The 21,502-nt window shown below is 45.5% G+C and overlaps 1 protein-coding gene across 8 annotated transcripts in view; it reads right to left on the minus strand.

Moving 5' to 3' along the window:
- The window catches only part of Tmtc4 (transmembrane O-mannosyltransferase targeting cadherins 4), a 63,738-nt gene extending 46,262 nt beyond the window's left edge, over positions 1 to 17,476 (minus strand). For 4 of the 8 annotated variants that reach the window (XM_021182605.3, XM_029468858.2, XM_021182603.3 and 1 more), the window contains exons 1-4: positions 17,379 to 17,476; positions 12,228 to 12,440; positions 8,235 to 8,350; positions 6,808 to 7,024 (exon numbers count right to left, since the gene is read on the minus strand). In XM_021182605.3, the coding sequence (XP_021038264.1) occupies positions 6,808 to 7,024; positions 8,235 to 8,350; positions 12,228 to 12,386 (492 nt within the window). In that variant the 5' untranslated portion in view covers positions 12,387 to 12,440; positions 17,379 to 17,476. Of the gene's footprint in view, positions 1 to 6,807; positions 7,025 to 8,234; positions 8,351 to 12,227; positions 12,441 to 17,145; positions 17,355 to 17,378 lie in introns of those variants that run through there. The other 4 variants (XM_029468860.2, XM_029468859.2, XM_029468861.2 and 1 more) reach the window with 4 other exon arrangements.
- Positions 17,477 to 21,502: the final 4,026 nt, after the last annotated feature.

A 21,502-nucleotide genomic window follows, 5' to 3' on the forward strand; every position in this document is an offset into this window, starting at 1 on the left:
CCATGGGCACAGGGGAACAATTTCTGAATAGAACAGCGATGGCTTGTGCTGTAAGATCTAGAACTGACAAATGGGACCTCATAAAATTGCAAAGCTTCTGTAAGGCAAAAGACACTGTCAATAAGACAAAAAGGCCACCAACAGATTGGGAAAGGATCTTTACCTATCCTAAACCAGATAGGGGACTAATATCCAATATATATAAAGAACTCAAGAAGGTGAACTCCAGAAAATCAAATAACCCCATTAAAAATGGGGCTCAGAGCTGAACAAAGAATTCTCACCTGAGGAATACTGAATGGCTGAGAAGCACCTGAAAAAAATGTTCAGCATCCTTAATCATCAGGTAAATGCAAATCAAAACAACCCTGAGATTCCACCTCACACCAGTCAGAATGGCTAAGATCAAAAATTCAGGTGACAGCAGATGCTGGCGAGGATGTGGAGAAAGAGGAACACTCCTCCATTGTTGGTGGGATTACAAGCATATACAACCACTCTGGAAATCAGTCTGGCGGTTCCTCAGAAAATTGGACATAGTACTACTGGAGGATCCCCCAATACCTCTCCTGGGCATATATCCAGAAGATGTTCCAACTGGTAAGAAGGACACATGCTCCACTATGCTCATAGCAGCCTTATTTATAATAGCCAGAAGCTGGAAAGAACCCAGATGTCCCTCAACAGAGGAATGGATGCAGAAAATATGGTACATTTTCACAATGGAGTACTACTCAGCTATTAAAAAGAATGAATTTATGAAATTCCTAGGCAAATGGATGGACCTGGAGGGTATCATCCTGAGTGAGGTAACCCAATCACAGAAGAACACACATGATATGTACTCACTGATAAGTGGATATTAGCCCAGATACTTAGAATACCCAAGATACAATTTGCAAAACACATGAAACTCAAAAAGAATGAAGACCAAAAAAGTGTGGACAACCAACCAGCATAGGAGACAAGGAGCAAACCAAGCCTAATGGACCTGGAGAGAACATGGCAGTTCACTGGAGAGTTAAATGAATACATAATGAGAGTTCTGGATACTCAGAGGTAAGTTCATTTAATGAATAAGTAACCAGAGTGCTTCTTGAAATAGGATAATGCACAAGGCAGGCAGGCAAAGGACCAAGGACACTGTTGCTCATGGGGTGAGGGTGGGGGGAAGGACCAAGGACATTGATGCTCATGGAGGGGGGGGTGGAAACCAAGGATACTGTTGCTAATGGAGGGGGGGAGAAAGGAGCAAGGACACTGTTGCTCATGGGGGGGGGGGACCAAGGACACTGGTGCTCATGAGGGGGAGAACCAAGGACATTGATGCTCATTGGGGGGGGGATGGAAACCAAGGACACTATTGCTCATGGGGGTGGGGGAGAAAGGACCAAGGACATTGATGCTAATGGGGGGGGGGGGGGAACCAAGGACACTGATGCTCATGGGGGGGGGGAGAACCAAGGATACTGCTGCCAATGGGGGGAGAAAAAGAACCAAGGACATTGACACTCATAGGGGGGTGGGGGAACCAAGGATTCTGTTGCTCATGGAGGGATGCAAGGATACTGATGCTCATGGGGGCTTGAGGGGGAAAGGACCAAGGACACTGTTGCTCATAGGAGGGAGGAAGGACCATGGACCTTGTGTGGGTCATCGATGCTCATGGGTTGGGGGAGGGGAGGAAGAACCAAGGATACTGTTGCTCATGGAGGGAGGGAAGGACACTGATGCTCATGGGGGGCGGGGAACCAAGGATACTGTTACTCATGGCGGGGCAGGGGGAGGACCATGAACCTTGTGTGGGAGAAAGGACCAAGGTCATTGATGCTCATGGAGGGGGAAAGAACCAAGGATACTGTCGCTCATGGAGGGAGGCAAAGACACTGATGCTTATGGGGGGTGGTGGTGGTAGGACCAAGGACACTGTTTCTCATGGGAGGGAGGAAGGACCGTGGACCTAGTGTGGGAGAAAGGACCAAGGTCATTGATGCTCATGGCGGGGGAGGGTGGCGGTGTGCTGCTTCTGTGACAAGGTGGCAAATAAGGAAGTGATTGGAACATCCAGGCTTTGTAGGCCAACAGCCAGGATACAGGGAGAAGAGCTTTTGAGAGCTGTGGCTTAGGATAGACCAGACCCCAAACCCTCTCAGAATTGAAGCAACTAAAGCCAATGCAGAGTCACTGACCAAGGAGCCACAGAGCAACAAGCTAAGAGGAGGAAGGACAGGGGAACTAGGGTTTCTTGAAGTGACTGAAGGGAAGGAATAGATTGTATAAGAACAGTGAGGACAAAGCCAGAAAGCCCAGGTTGTTGAAGCCCCTTCCATCAGGGTGGTTAAGGTACAAAGTGTTGCCATGAAACAAAGTTTAAGCAAATAAGCTTATCTTCTAAAGGAAAGCTCTCCTTTTGGTAAAAGCACAATTGTCCTGGCTATGGGCTTAGTGTCTAACAGCTGAGCCATCTTTCATCTCTGTTTTGGTAAACTATGAAACTGTTATCAAGTCTGTAAGTGATGAAGATTATACTACCTGACATAAGAACAAACAAAAGATAGATCTATCAAGTGTTTTAAAGTAAAGAAGCATTTAGCATTTCAGTTAATATTTGTCAAGTAATTAAAGAGAGCTCACAGCATAAAATGTGAAAGGCTATCCAAGAACAGGCCATGTCCAATCAGTGGAGAATGGACATAAGGAAGACAAGGCTTTTACTTTTCCTTCCTTCCTTCCTTCCTTCCTTCCTTCCTTCCTTCCTTCCTTCCTTCCTTCCTTCCTTCCTCCCTTCCTTTTTAAAATATTTGCAAATTAAGTATTGTCATGTAAATTCCTCTCCAACAGCTGTACTTTTCTTTCAGATTACATCAAACATCTTGTCAGTCTTTTCTGGGGGAGAAAACCAGTGCACGCTCCCTCAGTTCAAACAGGTGGCATCTGAGTTGGGGACAAGAAATAAGAATCTGGGGACAAAAAAGGAGGTGGGTGAGGGCTTCTCTACTAATTCCTTAGGTGTTGAGATCTAGGTGTTCAAAGCTAGGTATGATGGATGGAGCATGCCTATAATCCTAGAACTTGAAAGGCAAAGACAGGAAGACAAGAGTTCAAAGCCATCCTCACCTAAAAGCTACAAGTGAATCTGAGACCAGCCTGGAATGCAAAGACCGTATCTTGCCCCCTCCCTGGCAAGACATCTGGATTCAGTAGATGGGTGGGTAGACATCTTTAAGAAGCCTGAGCTTTTGATACTAGAACACATGGAACTTGTCACCTTTGCCACACTTGGAGTGCAATGCTACTCATATCCTCAAGGAGGCCCTGGGTGTATCTCATCCTGATGGCTGAGTCAAACTAGATCAAGACCTAAGCAACGTTGAGGTTTGGTCTTCTGCTGTGTAATGTAATGCTAAGTGTGACCCCCTAAGAGCTCCAGAGATAAGAGAGTCTGCATGTAGACCCAAGTAAGCTATGTGACCTTGCCCCCAAGTTATTTCTTATTGGTGAATAAAGATGCCAACAGCCAATATGTGGATAGAAGAGACATGGGAGGGGTTTAAGGTTCTCAGGCTGAGGAGCGGGGAGCATGAGAGGAGAAATGAGAAACCAGCATGTGTTAGGTGAGTCAAGAAAACATAGCCCTACGAGCTAGCCAATTGGAGTTAAGAACAGCCCAGATGAAACAAAGTAAGAGGTAAGTAATAACTGGGGGTTATCTACAAGTAGTAGATTCTAATAGCATAGAGGGTAGATATCTGCCCAACTCTTGTGCTGTTTAAGGATTATTGAATATAATACAAGTTGCATGCCTTTTATCCAGGAACTGAATGGTCAAAGGTAAGGTAGAAACCCCAAATCAGGATTGAAGATTTCGACAACAAGCAATATCTGCTCATGTCTCTCCTCACTTGGGCACCAGTACCCTGCCAGATGCTTCACGTGTCTACTAACAATTCAAAATGATCTGGGGTGACATACCAGGTGTAGGGGTGGAATTTGATTTCTATCAGCTGAGGAACAAATCAATCTGTCTGTAATGATTTCCCTACCAATCAGAGCCAGAAGGGGATCAGACTGAAAGGTGTCTAATTCCACCATCTTGGGCTTTGGTCAGGACCCTGTATCTCAAGTCCACTGGATGGCTTGGAAATGTTGGGTGACACATCTCTATAATTCTAGCTCTTAGGAGGTTGAGGCAAGAGGATCAGGCATTCAAGGCCAGCCACGGCTACATGATACTCTGTTTCACAAAAACAAAAACAACAACAACAAAAACCCAATAGTAACAAAGAGAAAATGTAAGTGCTTATTTACACCTGGCAAAAATACCTTCAGTGTTAATTCAGGGAGTAGGGGGTACAAAACACATTAATATTAATTACAAAGAAATGCATGCCATTAAAACTGGTAGGGCACATGCTGCTATGCCACCCTCTTAACACATATACACAGACACGTATCTACTGCAATCTGCTCTATCCCTATGCCACAGGGAGCTACAAGCAGGTTGAGACCACCATGGCCACACCACAGCCAGGAAAGGGCTGTCTCTCCCATCCTGGCAGGATACCTGTGCGGCATCCCCCTGCCACCTGAAGATAAGCTCCAGGTGTCTTGCTCTGTGCACATGTTTAAAGGTGGCATTAAGAATGTAGAGTGGGAGATAACAGGGGAAAGGCGATAAGAGGAAATTGGATAGTGTGTCAAAATAATGAAAGGTAAACATACAAAGTATGTCGGTGTGAATGCTAATTTTTAATTATTCCTTATTCCCTGAAATCCAAGTTTAAACAGCTGTCATGGAATGGCAGAGAGATGAATAGAATTTTCAAATACTGCTTTCTCCCTACAGATACCCCCCGCCTCCCATCTTTCTTCCTCTCTTTCTGTGGTGTGTGTGTATGTGTGTGTGTGTGTGTGTGTGTGTGTGTGTTCATGCACATATATTTGTGCATGTGGAAGCCAGAGGCTAACCTTGGGCATTACTGAGATAGAGTCTCTCATGTGCCTAGAACTAGATAATGAGACTAGAGTAGCTGGCTGGAAACCCTACGGACAGTCTGTCTCTGCCTCCCTATCATTGGGATTCAGGCACATGCCCCTATGCCAGGAATTCTATGCAGGTGCTGGTGATCAAACTCAGGTCCCCATGCTTGCACAGCAAGTATTTACTAGCTTAGTTATCTCTCCATTCCCCTCAATTCCCTTTAAAGATCTAAAATACGGCCTTTTAAGATTAGCAGGTAAGCTGCATTTAACTGCAATGTTTATGTGTGTCTTGTGCATACACACACTTGAAGCATACCCAGGTCTTGAAATCTATTCACAAATCAATTTTTTAATACCTAAGAATTAGAATTTTGGGATATCTTTGGCCAATGTAATATTTTACTTTGGTTTTATGATTGTGCCCAAGTAGACAAGAAGCAAGCAGTCAGGATTTTCCCAGAAAGCCCTGTTTGTGTCTGATGCAACACTGTATCTGAGATGCAACAAACACTTAGCCCTGAAAAGTGAGGCTGAAGCCAACGGTAACTTGGTCACACTTGTGCACAAAATGAGAGACAAAGGGTTTTACGTGAACTCCTCCAGCATGATCCCCATAGCCTTGCGTACAGAAGGTAACAGTAAAAACTCCATGGTATTCTATCAGACAGCCAGAAGCAAGAATTCTGGTTAACAGTTTATAATTGATTTTAAGACCCTCACCAGGACAATCAACTGACTGTAGTAATTTAAATGTCTATTAAAGGTCAAAGTTCACAGTAATAAAAACAGCACATGGAGCCTTCCAATCCAGTGCTTCATGGGACCAGAATGACCAAATCCAATCTCCTACTTCAGCCGCATGCTGCCTCACATTTTGGAAGGGTTCAAATATGTACATGGGGGTTTTCTGACAGCCTGGAAAATGCCCAGTTAAAACTCAACAGTCTATGTCTAGAGTATATTCTCCTTTGTGTCCAAGGCACAGAGACATGGCCACCGGACAGCAAGTAGGGCTCCTATCATTGCTATCGATCAGCTGGCCAAGTCTGTTTGGGGACGATATCCAGGGAGGGAGGGAGGAGGAAGAAGGGACAGAGACTTCAAGAGCAGTTTGTGCCTACATGGGCCATGAAGTATGCTACACTCTCTTTTCTTTACCTGCTTGAGATACTTACTTCCTATCAAGTAGTGCCAGACTATCTGATGTCATAGTGCTTTTATGCTATTATATGGAGAAGATTTTTGTAAATCATAAAGTCAGTTATTACAGAAAAACTGCCCCTGGCCAGATATGGAAGTGCATGCTTTTATTCTCAGCACTTGGGAGGTAAAGCAGATGGATCTCTGTGATTTAGAGTCTAGTATGGTCTACATAGGGAGTTTTAGGCCAGCTAGGGCCTACATGTAAGATCCTGTCTCTCTCTAAAAATGAATAAAATAAATAAAAACTACAGTAGTCTCTGCACCGAGGAAGAATTCTTAGCTGCTGGCCTTTAGGATACAAAGTCAGGCAACATCAGCATGTTTACCCGTTAAGCTGGTGTTATCACACAGACAGTGCCACCCAAGATGCCAGAACACTCTGAGGAGAAAGTCTACCAGTATGGCAGCTATTATTTATTCATAAAGCTATCTCTGACCTAAAATCCATTGTTTCTAATGTCTGACAGGGAGAGCATTGTATTTCCTGAAGACAGTGTGGTGTTTATTCTAACTCTGCAAACAAGAAGAACACATAATGAGCTGAGCCTATTTCAGAAAACCAGACAGCACAGAGATATCTTCTTATGCGCATGCAGACTGTCACGTGTGGGCGATACTTACACACTCGGTGTGCACTGGATGGACAGCAAATAGCAACGTGGCCAGCAGGGAAGCCCTGGGGGCCAGGTGTACCCTCTGGCCTTTACCGGTGTACTGTAGGCCACCAAACAGTACTGAGAAGACATCCAGCATGAGGATGGAGATGCTGCCATGGAGGAGGATGTTGACCACATGGAAACCCACAGGATGAAAGCCTCCGGACAGGTAGTAGTTAATCCTGCAACAAATGGGGATTGTTCACAGTGGATGCACGAAGCATACACAACAGACATGGGACATGACCAAGGTAACAATGCCTGCCCAGCCAAGAAACCTGAAGAAACTGAACACAGTGAGCCATGAGGAGAGCAGGAGAAAAGGGCACCGATAGAGTCCAAAGTCAAAAGGGCAGCTAGATGATGTTTTCAGGGCCCCAAAGGGATTACTCTCCAAGGACAAGTTAAATCACATTTTCCTCTGGGTCAGAGACATGGCCAGTGGTTAAGAGCACTGACTGCTCTTCCAGAGGTCCTGAGTTCAATTCCCAGCAACCACATGATAGCTCACAACCATCTCTAATGGGGATCCAATGCCCTCTTCTGGTATGTCTGCAGACAGAGACAGTGTTCTCACATATATGAAATAAATAAATAAATCTTAAAAAAAAAAATCACATTTTCCTCAAGGTTGTTTCTTATAATCCACACCTCACACAACAAAATGCTTGAATAACATGTATCCCCAGCCTTCTCTCACAGCACACCTTCCTGCCACGACTGTGATTCTTCCTTCTACTTCTCAGTTGCTAGTGGTTCTAATTGTTTCTCTGTTAGATCAATACACAAGTATTTAAATGTGTCCCAGAAATAGGTATAAGAGCTCTGTCACGTGACCAGTAGCTCTGGTTAATGAGGCTTAGAGAAGTAATCTTTAAACTTCATATTCACTACATATTGAATTGGTAATGATATGAAGATTCAGAGCTTACCTTCGTCATGGGAAAAAAAAAGCAATAGTTTTATTGGATGCCTGTGTTGCTTTGGTATGTATCATATATTTCCTTGGTGCTTTGCTAACCAAACAGTAAAGGGTGGGCTATCTGAGACCCAGAGAGACAGGTATTTTGCTGGTGTGCAAGCCTCATCCCTGCCCAGGGGCCAGGCTAGCCTCTACATAATTTCAGTTTTAGTTTGTGTAGCTGAAATAGAGATTCCTGAGACAGAACCTTTCAGACTCCCTGTGGCACACTTCCTAAGACTTAACATGAGCACAGACATCTTAGAATACATACATACTCCACCTATGTAAGAACTAATGCTGGACCCTCCCCCACCACCAGCACTACCACATATGACGTCATGGGGAAACCTCAAACAATGTACCTGACCCACATATAATGTCAGGTGGAAACCTCAAATGATGAACCTGTTCCTATTGTTATACCTTACCTGAAAGTCAGGACAGTAAGTGGCCGGTAGGACTTGTGGCTGGTGTTACTGCTCAGTTTACTGCCCCAGAAGTCATGATGCCACAGGTCCCCAAGGGGTGTGTCTGACTGGAGGTCCTGCAGGAACACAATGGGACATTCTGGGCAAGGAGTCATGATCTTCCCCTAGTTTTGCACCATAGCTTTGAAAGCTCCCCAAATGTCAACTCTACACCCTTGGTCCTTTCTGCTAGCACTAGGCCCAACCCCCAACATCTCTTCTGTAGGATATGCCCAGGCTTTTCAGAAGGACCACTCTATCTTCATATTTTTTTATCCTATCTAGTTAGTTACAGCCCTTTAACAGCTTCCTACCTTCCTGTGTCAAATCTGATGTTCTCCTAACCGTCAGAGCCACTGTGTCCATCTGCCTGATGCCATGCCGCTGCCCCTCTTGCATAGGCAAGGCTGCCCTGGACCGTCATCTTCAACCCTCTAACATCCTGAGTGGATCTCAATCCATTTCTGTGGATGCTGGAACATCTCTTATCTCTCCCCATATCCCCTGGTAACTGGTTACTCACAGCTATGGTTTAAGTATCTTGATCACTAGGCTCAGCACTCAGGAGGTAGAGATAGGTGGATTTCTATGAGCTGAAGACCAGTTTAGTCTATAGAGCAAGTTCCAGGACAACCAAGGTTACACAGAATACACAGAGAGACCCTGACTCAAAAAACTAAAAACAAAACAAAACACCTCAAAACCAAAAACCAACCAACCTAACAAAACAAAACAAAACATGCTGAATAAACAGACCACTCAGCTATGTAAGGTCACAACTATCCTTTCATAGCCAATTAAATAACATAAGGTATCAAAACAATACCCAATTTAAACAAGTATGGGCAAATATTATTTTTAAGATTTCTACTTTTGATCAGGAGTTAAGCAGATTATGAAGCTAGGGGGAAACTTTCTATGCAATTTTAAAATATAAAATTACTAAATATTAAACAAAACCATCTTTCTGCTGAGATAATTTAAATTTATACCAAACACGCCTAAATTCATTTTTCCTTACATTTAAAATATGAAACTAAATGCTATAAAAGTTAAATGAGGGAGATGACCCAGCAGTTTAAGCATGATCTGCTCTTTCAGGGGACTTGAGTTCCCAGCATGAATTCTGACTCCAGCAGGTAGGTGTACCTAAGAGGAGAAACTACACTATTATCAGCCTTTTAAGAATGGTCTTTTACGCACAGATGGATGCTTAAACACTGAAGAAATGGCTAAGTGGGTTAAAAAATGCATGCTGCTCTCCCAGTGAGTTTGGTTCCCAGCATCCACCTTAGGGTCACAACCACTTGCAACTGGAGCTCCAGGAGATTCAGTAGCCTCTCCCACCCCTATCATGCACTTGTATGCATGCATTCACGCATGCATACACACACACACACACACACACACACACACACACACAAAGACCCTTTTAAAAAATGTTCCCAAATAAGAGGTGATTAAATGACAGATGGCCTTGAAAAATAAATATCTGCATTACAATTACAATTTAGACTTTAGCACTTGCTACAGAATGAGCTGCTTGCTAACTCAAGAGGAGAAACAGATGCAAAGTTGATCACTTGATTCTCACTGTGACTTTCACTTCTACCAGCTTCAGTGGCCTTAAAAAACTAGATCATCTACCCAAGGAGCCAGCTGGATGTTTTACAAAGATCGCAGAATCCATCTGCTAACTCAGCAACAACAGTGGACGTCCAGGCCTTTGTGTTCTGCAAGGAAAGTGCCTCCCGAGTTGAGGTGGTTGGAGTAGCATCCTAGCCTCCCCCTGAACAGAAAATGAACACCAAAGAAGCTCTAAATATTTAATCAGGCAGAGTCTACATGAAGCACAGTGTGTGAGAGAAAGGTCTTTTCTTTTCTCATGATTTATGGGAACATTAGATTGCAAATTCCTCCTAACACCATTCAGAGATCATCTTAGGGAGCAAGAAATAGCAACTCAGCACAAGGAAGCACCTAGCAACAGTATCCAACACCCCCAGACCCTGGAACCACCTGCTTATATCATGAAGACAGCCTCAAGAGTGGAGCTGTGCATTCCATTCAAACAGGGAAGGAAAAAAAAAAAAGTGGGGCTAAAAAGTTAATACAGGGAGCAAAAGATGACATTCCAGAAAATACTGCTCAAACCATACGTGGCAGAAACACAAGATGCCTGGCCACTTCCTCTCACATGGAAGGACAAGAGCAAGCACTAGAACTCTCCACACACCAGAGCCCATGTGTCCATGCTCCCAGCTCAACAGAATTTCTCAACACAGGTTCCGAATTAAGTCTTTATGTACCCAGGTAACAAATGACAGAACTTAAAAGGTAAAGGTGAATTCTTATTGGAAAATAAAGGAAAATCCTTATTGTGGCTAGCAAGCCATCAGCATAGCAGTTTTTCAAGGCTACATGCTTCTTTTCAGAAACACAGTTAAGAAAGAACTGCAAAGGAGTCACCTGTTATAGGTGGCAGGTGAACAAAAGGGAAGAAAATCACAAGTGGAAAACATGTCTTAAAAGTGAGGATCCAGGCATGGTGATGGATGCCTTTAACTCCAGCGATCAAGAGGCAGAGGGGCAGAGGGGCAGAGGGGCAGAGGGGCAGAGGGGCAGAGGGGCAGAGGGGCAGAGGGGCAGAGGGGCAGAGGGGCAGTGGCAGATGGATCTTTGTGAGTTTGTAGCCAGTCTGGACAACACAGCAAGTTCCAGGTCAGCCAGAGCAACGTAATGAGACCCTGGCTCAAAAAAATGTAATTACAATATCATGCTACAAACAAAACACCTGCAAGTCAAACATGGTTTTCTCCAACTTTAAAACATACAGTTTTTCCATATGGAGTTTTCTTTGACATTTTCTGTGTGAGAAAGACTTTTTCTAATTTGGTGACATTAGTAGCTTAAAAAAAAAAACCTATCTATCCATCTATCAAATGTATAGCCTTTATTAACTTTTGTCTGTGTGCATGCTCACATACACACAAAAAGACATACCATGCATGGGGGGAGGCATGTGCAGTGTTTTCTCCTTCCACAATATGAATCCCAGGGACTAAACTCAGGTCATTAGGCTTGGTGGCAGATGCCTTACCCTGCTGAGCCATCTTGATGGACTTTCACTTCTTATGAGCATGAAGCAATGGCACTGCAAAAGTACCTTCAATGGTTTGCCCCAGAGAGACAGGCAGGTGCATTCCTTCAAGCTCTGGCCATAGATAAGCAACATAACCCGTGTGCTGAATAACTGACCATCAGAAAGATGGTACCTCGTGCCACTTCTGAGCACTAGTTCTGCCTCCCTCCAAGTTTCTTATTCTCGTTGTCTTGTGGCTTATTTGAATCTTTTCCTTCCCATTTTACAATAAAAAAGATGGCTATTTTCCTGGCCTCATATAGCTGTAACAAGACCGACTAGGATTTTGCAAGGTCAGCAAAATTTCATATTGAGTGTCCACATATGAATGAGCAGGAATGCTGTATCCCTCAGCAGCGGAACACTTTCTTCCAACAGCTGTCAACACACTGTGCTCACACAGTGAAGGACAGAGTCGTAGCCAGCTGCTGCCTGCTACAGACCACACATCTTGCAATGGGTGATTAGATCCATCCATCACTAGAGCAAATGCATGAGTCTCTCTTCCCTCTCATAGTTCTGCAAAGTTTCATAAAACCTGAAGCACTCAATCCACAATGCTCTGCAATAGCCCCAGACTTGCAGTCTTAGCAGAGGTGTGCATGGGGTCTCCTGAGCACAGGCAGGTGCTGCAGATCTGAGGCAATGCAGTTAGGAGATCATACATAAAATAAAATGGGAAACCTATAGCTCATTAGACCCAGACTAACAGTCAACCCAGGCATGACACAGAATTAACACCCACTTGGATGACTACCGAGACAGAAGGAAACTGGGCATGCTTAAGTTTCCTAGAGGATTAAGACACAAACCTTATTGTTAACAATAGCTTCAGAGTCATCAAAGACAAAATCGCCATCATAGCTCCTTGCAAAACACAGAAGGGAAATAAATCCCACTACTAACTTAGCCCAGAAAGGGGGAAGGACAGATGGGACGATGTGATCCAAGTCAGCATCCAGCTCAACCATCTTGAAATCTGCAGGCTGACAGCCACCTGCTCCAGCATTACGCTGGTTAGAAATCTGCAAGGGAAACAACATCACGTAAATATCCGTAAGTACGATTCTGCAGTGGACCTCATTACCTAAAGCAAGCCAAGAGCTAGATCAATAGGCACGCTGTGACTTTATACAATGGTCTCAAATATGTGTGTTAGGTTGCGGCTTTCAAAATTTAGAAGGCAGAGAAGTGACCTGGAACTCAAGCAGACTTTCAGACCTTACCGTGACCAGTGGAATGTGAAGCACTTGACTTTCTGATTTTTCCTTCTGGGAATTCTAACTTAACAGAATCATGTATTCACCAACCCCATAAAGCAAGTCATTTTTTAATTCTCAGAGCCAATTTACAAAGCTTTGAAAAAGTAAGAAACAGCTTCACTGATCCAGAAAAATCAGTAACTATTCATTGTTGGCACACTGTGGTGCCGGGAGCGAGAGTGTACTGTATGAAACATGACTCTAACAGACCTTACAGTCTGTGTGTGCAACCCAAGTGCATATGCCAGCTAGCTGAATCTTAAGAGAGGGGACTCATAGGGCTAGAGCACATGACAATGATTGATTGAGCTGGGGTTTGCATAGAGATAGAGGAACTGATTTCTTTGGAAGGCCCCAAAAAGAAATGAACTGTCCCGAAAGTAGGGGGCAGGGGAGGGTAATTCTGCACAAAGAGTCAAGTTAGGAATATGTACTTCTTCAGAACCTTCAAATGGACAAAGTTCTACCATAGCCTTGTCATTTATTAGCTGTGTGGTTTTGTAAGAGTCTCTATTTCCTGTGGAACAAAGCAAAATGTAAGACCTTTCTAGCTGTCAGAGTTGCATAACAGCCTGGGCCAATTCCAAGACTCAAAACACAAAATTATCTGCAAATCAGTTACCTGTCCCTACTCCCACCACACCCACCACACCCTCCACGTGTTCTTTCTTCTGGTGAGGTTGCTCAGTTCCAATCTGTATAAATTTGGAGAGTTACACTCTTTGAAACTGCTTCCTCGTTATCAGATGAAAAGGAGACTACCTACTGGATTTGGGTGGGGCAGGGAAGTGTTATTTGGCTTACAGGTCTGCCACTAAAGGAAGTTGTGGAAAGGTCTCAAAGCAGGAACCCAGCTGCAGAGGAATGCTGCTTACTGGCTTGCTCAGCCTGCTTTCCTACAGAGCCCAGGCTCATATGCCCAGGGGTGGCACTGCCCAGTGGTCTGGGCCCTCCCACATCAATCATTAATCAAGAAAGTGCCCCTACAGCTTGCCTATAGGTCAATGTGATGGAGACATTTTCTGAACTGAGTCCCTGGGGTTTAATGGATGTTTGGAGGAGGCTGGCTATCACTATACTTTCTGTGAGGTTGAACAGTCTTTGGAATATCTCCTTTAGTACTAGCTTTTGCTGTAAAAGCTCTGGTCCTCCCTATAAGAAGACAGCCTCCATTCATCTTTCATACCAGTGAAAGAAAATCCCAGTCCCTTGACTGGGATGCAGCCTGAGTATATTTGGTTCCAGATCTTCAAGTAAATACATAAATCAACAAGTCAACCAAATAGGAATCTCAGGCCGCAGACTTTTTTTTTTTTTTAAAGAGCTTTTGTCTGGATAGTCATCTTTTACAGGGTGACAGGCAGCAGGGAACACCTTTCAATGGCAGCACTGATCCTTTCCAGAGGCAGAGTCCATTTACAATACAGACACAAAAGCCTTCGACTCTTCTTCTGCTTGTCCCCTGAGCATCACTGCCTGATGTAAGGCCTGCTCTTAGCAAGTGCTGGGGGAATAATCCACCTACTTTCTCTAGCTTTCTTCTTTCCACTGAAAAATGTAAACCACTGTTTAAATTCTAACTGTAGGCAGGTCATCACAAACACCTTGATTGCTATTTTACATTCTAGCAAAAAAATTACTCCTGCTACTTCAAATTTTAGAAAGACACCATGACTTTAAAAAGCAAAGGTCTAAATGTATTCTTTGATTTGGAAAATTAATATTCAGGAAAACAAATGGTTTATGCCAATTTTAAATGTATAACAGAGTACATGGGATCTACAAAAGGCCATATAACTAGTTCTGATATTCTCAGGCTGAGCCGTAAACATTTGAATATGTAATCAGTTTGTTAGGAAGTTCAAATAGCTGTATGATTACTGATTGATGAAGTAATCTGTGTTCCTAAATTAGCCACTGTCCTCTCCTGACTACTCATTCACAGCCCAAGCCAATCATTTTGGTATTTAAGCGACAACACACATCTATGTAGGATGGACTGTGGATCCCCAACATCTGTGGTGCCCTGGTGGACCAGGTTCTCATTTCCGGGATATCAACTGAATTAATGAGTTGATGTCAAATTGATCTCTTTCCCCTGTGGGGACCAAAACCATAGAACACTACGGTGCAGGCATTCTATCCTCCACCCTTATGCCCAGTCTTCACTGGCTCTTGCCATCTCATGGAAGCATCTCTGCTCTGTCAGGGGACTTCCCCTTAGTCCAGTGCCTTTGCTGCTTTGTTGCAGTGAAAATATTCAAATGCTCCCATTTGTTTAATAGGCTTGTCTTTGCACATATAGCCGAACAGTCCAGAACATGCCTTTTATCAGAAAATGCAAAAAAGTCATAATGCATTAGAAAGCCATGTGATGTTCTCAGAATCCACTCCAGCAGTCCATAGCAATGATTCTGGAGACAGATGCACATGAACTGGTGGCTACATTTCCTTGAGCTACATTGTTTCCCTAAGGAACAGTGGCTACATTTCCTTGAGCTACATTGTTTCCCTAAGGAACAGTGGCTACATTTCCTTGAGCTACATTGTTTCCCTAAGGAACAGTCTTTAGGCTGTGGTAAGGACTGAGTGAGGCAATACAAGCAGTTAGTCTCTACTGTTTTGACCAATTCACAGTTCCTGATCACCTGCCTTAACGCTCATGGTGCTGCCTTAACATCCAGCACTGCCCACCAGGTGTACCCAAGAAAGGGGAACCCTTCTTTTGGGCAGATCTACAGCATACGACTTCCCAGGCGAGGAGACTTTGCATCCTATACAAACTTCACACCACACAAATAACCCTGATTCCCTGACCCTTGTTCTACAAATGAGGCCTGGTGCGTGGGTAGATGAAAACATGCCCCACAAGGTGGCAGAGATCTTCATATCCCTGTCAGGGTATAGGAAAGAACATTACTATGTTTCTTTGTTTCTCACTCATCAATTTGACATCAACTCATTAAGCAACACGTCTTAATGGTCTTCTCCAGGTTATACCCTGACTGGGAGCCATGGCTCCTCAGCCACAGCCTGGATGGTAGCTCACTGTAAGGAGGTGCTAAACAGGATGTTCACAGTGGCTCCAGTTCCAGCAATGACCCATCTACACTGAACCTATTACTAGTAGTCTGAAGAGACAGTCACAGTAACAAAGCTTGTGTTCTGGTGGCTCCTGAACTCTCTGAACTGGCTCCTTAGAGAGGTTCAATGTGGAACAAACCAGTAGTCTCCATCCCCAGTACTCAAACTCCTAATATTAAGCCTCAGTTTTATAGGGGGTTAAAATATATTCATCTGTCAATAATCAAAAGGTCAAAAAGACCTCAAACGATATCTCCCCAGAGGCTAAATGGCACTGAGCTGTAACAATGGACACAACAGCCCTGGCTGCAATGAGGCTGAGTGACCCAACCTAATTGATTCACCCTGGGGGAAACGGCTGCAGCCACCTAACTGGAGACTCTTCCACAGGCATGGAAAGCCTCTTGTCCTTTACATTAAGGGCGATGCATCCAGGGCCAGTTGCCCTTCAGGATGGAGGGCAACCTTGCCTCTAGAAATCAGGTTAAATAATGTGATAGTTTCTGACCACCCGTATTCTGACACGATGCAGAGAGAGCTAGCACACATTGTGCTAGAGGCAAAGGAGCCAGTCATCCTCTGTAGTGATGGGCCAAAAGCAGAGTAAGGTGAATCCTGTTGTGATCCATCTTCCTAATTCAAGAAGTGGCTGCCCATCTGAGGTTTCTCATTCAGAATTTCTGCCTCAGAAAGTTTCCACTTTGCTAGCATGTAACCATTTTCCCACCCAGGTGGGCAAGCATACCTCACTCTGCCCCAGTTCCACCTATAGTGCACAGCTTTTGGGGGATGCAGGTACAGGGGGCAAAAATGGTTCCAGTCAATCCTTACTATAATTCTCCCCATCCATCTGTTCACGGGGAGAGAGCAAAGTGTGGATGATTCAGTGGAGATATCTGTCCTCTAACTCCTCCTTTCTTTTGTGTGTAGTTATAAAAAGAAAGAAAACACAAACAGCCCACAGTCACAACATCAACAACCCAGACTCCCCGTGGAGTTCGCAGGAGGTGAGGCGGTTGCTGCACCACCTGCTCGGCTCCCCCAACTCCTGGCAGCCGCTCCAGGCTCCCAGGCCAGTGGTACCAGCTTTGCTCTACAGCTGAGCGTAGAGTAACTGGCACTCCTGGCTCTGCTGGGTGACTCTCCGTGTAACCCTGGGCGGGCGGCCAAGCTACCCGGCTGTGTCCAGCCGTCGCCCGTGCCTTGGCCAGCTGGCGACCAGGCGCGGGGACCCCGCGGCCAGGTGGCCGCTGCACCCGGTGGACTCCCGGGCTACAAAGCTGTTGCACGGCTGGGTCAGACAGTAGCAGGCAAGGGTCTGGCTCGGCGACCTCGGCCGTAGCAGGGCAGTGCCGGAGCCTGAGCTCGGGGCGCGCACCCTTACCGCGCGCTCTTTGTCCGGGGTGCGGCTTCTACCCAGGCGCAGACCGCCCGGGGCGGCGTCCGCGGGAGGCAGCTCGAGTGTCGGAGCTAACTCTAGTAGAGGTGCAGAGCTCGGGCGCCGCCCCCGGGCCCCAGCACAGGGCTGGCGGCTCAGCTGAGAGCCCGGGAACCCGCGCCCAACTCCGAGCGCCCTGAAGCTGCGCTCGGCCCTCAGCGGGCCGCCCCGCGCGTTACCTGCAAGGAGCACAAGCTGCGATCTCATCTCCCCTCCCGCGTGCTTAAACTCCGGCGGCTCCCCAGCCCGCCGCCGCCAGGGGAGGGGCCGCCCTCCCACTCCTACTCCCACCCCGCCGCGTCCCGCCCCCCGCCGCGCCGCTTCCCACTCGCGGCTGCCCGCTCCCGCCTAGTCCCGCCTCCCGCCGCGCGACCATCGGTTGCCCTTTCCATCACTCACGCTCTCCTCTTCCGCTCATTGGTCCGTGTCGGAGTGACGTCGGAACAGAGCGCTCGCCGCGAAGGAGGAGCAGGGGCAGACAGGCTTCGCCGGGAAGTGAAAGCGCAGCTGGGACGCGGAGCAGCAGCGGTGGTTCCCGGGCCTGGCCACGGCTCCCTGTGGATCCGCGCGTTCTAAGCCTATTCCTGGCTTGTCTCGCGCGTTCCGCCGAGGGCTGTGGAATCCCTGCAAAAAATCTCAACTCCACGCTTCTTTCTGTCTGGAGTTGAAGAAATGTCCCCACTTTCTCCCTTTGAAACGGGAAGTGACTTCCTCCTCCTAAGGCCCAGCAACCTCAGGACTGCGCCTCCTCTTAGGAGCAGTGATATACAGTCACGACCACTAGATGCTACACCTCCCTCCTGATGGGAAGGTCACCCACTCAGTTTCCATTCCCAGTACTTATTTGTGCTGCCACCTTCAAGAGAAAAAAACCTTTGTACTTTCCACTACCAGACTTACAGATCTCAAACCTCAATGACCTCCAACCCTTCCTTCTGCTACCCTCCTCAAAGCGTCAGTCCCTGATCTGTCTCCCTCTTTGGAGTGGAGTCCGCATTCTCGGCACCAAGTGACTTCCAAGCTTTCCTCTGCTCTGTGTGTCACCCTGCCTTTCGCTGCCCTTCACCGCTGAAGCAGAGTGCTTCTCCCCGCCCCCACCCTCACCTCCACCCCCAACCCCAGCTGTTTCCAACTTCTTTCACTTGGCTTTCATTCAGGGAAACTGCGTTTGCCAGTCACCTCTGCTGTCTTCTGCCCTTACTAAGGCCAGAGGACATTTTGCTTCCCAATGCTACCTCATCTCACGATTTCTTCCTCCTTAAAATGCCCTCTTCTTTATGCCTATTGCCTTTCCTCTCTCCTGTTCCCCCACCCCCACCCCCCAGGTCTATTTGACGGGCTTGCCTGCACTGAATGATCACTAAGAGTTTTAAAGGTCTCATCCTTTTCTCCTACTCCACAAATTTCCCTGTATGATTTAATCTGCTGCCAACACTCCAATCAATACATTTGAGATTTACACTTCCTTTCCTTGCTTTCTCGGAGTTCAAACCTATTTATCTAGTTCCCCACTTAGCTTCTCCCCTTGTATATGCCACCACATCTCAAATGGTAAGACATCCATCATGCTTTCTCTGCCTTCCTTCTGGTGGTCTGTGACACCCAGAGTATCACAAACCAAAGTCAGCTTTAGTCCTGGCATCTAATGAATGGTCAAGGTCCCGATTTATAAGTGCCTCTACCATTATATGCCTCCTTCTCCAACTGACTGATTGTTAGGAATATAAGTTTAAAGAAACTGTATAACTTAGTAACAATTTTGTGTGACTTGCAATAATGCAATGCATGTGAGATCGAAATTGCCCACCAAGAGGCAGGCGGATTTTGGAGTTCGAGGCCAGCCTGATCTACAAAGTGAGTTCCAGGACAGCCAGGGCTATACAGAGAAACCCTGTCTCAAAAACAAAACAAACAAAGAAATTGGCCACCAGGCAGCTCTGATAGGAGCCAGGCCACAATTACAAGCTCCAGGCTGGCCATCAGGCAGCTTGAATACAAGCCAAGTCCAGGACAGGTTTTACTATGCTAATGAAATACTCCCCAAGGTAGTCACTTCCTATGTTGGTCCACTAGCCACAAGCTGTGAACCCTGATAGCACAAATCTACCATCTAATGAAATAATACATAAATTGAAAGACTGGACGTGGTCTCTAGGATCAAACTGCCCTGCTCCAGAGACAAGGCTTCCCTAACCTCTGTGTGGATTCCCATCAGCAAGAAGACTTGAGACTGTGTATGGCCCTGGCCTCAGTGACCGTTGAACTTCTGGCACTGGGCCCACACAGGCCCACCTGTGATGGTTCCTGGCCTATGTTCACAAGGACCTCCTAGGATCTCCTTCAGTGCCATCCCTAGCCTGCCACAGCTGAAGGACTTCATGGAGGATGAAGATCAAGCCAATGAGAAGATTTCCCTGTGGATCCGTCCCTGCACATGGTGTTTCTGCCCAAACAACTGTTCCCTGCTCCATGATATGTCTAAGCATGATATTATATTAGCATGGTATTATGAGGAATGTTTGTGTGAATAAACCAAACATATTTGAAAGACAAATTTATGTAGACATCCTAATTGCCAAGTGCCTTTCAGCCCCATAGGCCATACCCTCCAGACTACTACATGTACAAGTTAAGTAAAACATTAGATTTGAAATTAATGCTTAATAGAGAATTTAAAATACTCTAAAACCTTATAAATCATCAATTTTTACATCTTGGACTGAAGCTGATTTGTTTATAGCTTGGGGAGTGGTTATCAATTTTGAGTTTTAGGACATTTTAGACCAAAGCTGATTTGGTTATAGTTTAGAGAGTGGTTATAGTGTTTGGCATTTAACATGTTGTTGAGCTCTGAAATGTTTACATTTTAGGTGGATTCAGTTAGTGTGACTAGGGTTTTTGTCTTTTGGTTTTTTTTTTTTTTTTTTTTTTTTTTGTTGTTAGCATTCACCCTCACAGTTACCTGGCAACAGCCAGGTAAGACGGGCCCACTATAAAAAGGGATGCTTGCCCCCTCCTCCCTCTCTTGATCTCTTGCTTCTCTCTTGTTCTTGCTCCCCCTTTCCCCATTCTCTTCCCTTTCCCCTCTCTCCACGTGCTCATGGCCATGGCCAGCCTCTACTACCCTCTTAACTCTCCTCCCCATGCCCTGAATAAGCTCTATACTATACTGTCATGTGGCCCGTCCCTCAGGGGGAAGGGAAGCCTCAGCATGGGTCCGTTGAGACATCCCCCCCCAATATATCACCCCTACCCCCTATCCCCAGCATAGAACATAACCCCCTCTCTGTTTATCTTTTTATAAACACATCATTTTTAAAGTCTTAATGACTCTTGATGAGATCCCCTTGACCCAAAGGAGAAGATAAGGAACTCGGAGCCTCTTTGACTTAAAAACAAAACCAAACAAACCAAAACCAAAACCAAGATTATTTATAACTGTGTAGGTGCAGGTACCCACAGAGCCCTAAAGAGGGTATCAGATCTCCTGGAGCTGGAGTTCTGGACATTTGTTTCCACTGCAAATGTAACACAGGCTCTTAACCACCTCTCCAGTCTCACAAGTTCCCTTCTTGCTTTTCACCCTAGCTCACTCGACAAAAGTTCCACTTAAGAGTGTATAGTGGGTAGCAGCACCCACCCTTAAAGTCCACCTAGCAAAGATTAAAGAGTGGCAAGAGATCTCCACACCTGTTCTCAAACATGTACATTCCAGAAAGAGAGACAAAACACGCAAACTTGTACTCATAAGGCTAAACAATTAAATGGTGAGTACCTAGAAAGTACTAGAAACTGCTAGAAAGGAAGTGCAGATGACAGAGGGGTCATTGTCTAAAAGTGCCATAAAATGGAGCAGTCTCAGAAGTGCTTTTTAAAGAAAGCTAAATATTGTTATGAACCATGTACTTGGGAACTTCGTCCAGCAAAAAATACCCTTTCTTTCATGTCATAGATGTGTAGCATGCTCCACACAGTCACTAATGAACTCAGGGCCTTCTACCCATGCTGTGGTTCCAGTCTTTGCCTTCAAGCTGTGGCTTTCCAGTTTCTACACACTATGTGGAGAAGATGGGAAGTGCCTGGAAGTGACATACATTCCCATTCCATTGGAGTAAGCCAGCCATGCTGCAAGTGGGCAGGAGGATGCAGTTCAGTCCTGTGACCAGAAACAAATGCAGTCAGAGGTAAGTGATCTAACTGGAGAGACTGGTAGGGTCAACATTGTAGCCAAAGCTAAACATACCAAAAAACCCCCAAACAAACAAAAAACAAACAAACAAACAAAAAACAAAAAAACAAAACA

The sequence above is a fragment of the Mus caroli genome, unplaced genomic scaffold, assembly GCF_978045245.1.
Source record: "Mus caroli unplaced genomic scaffold, Mus_caroli_1 scaffold_12, whole genome shotgun sequence".
Lineage (NCBI taxonomy): Eukaryota > Metazoa > Chordata > Mammalia > Rodentia > Muridae > Mus > Mus caroli.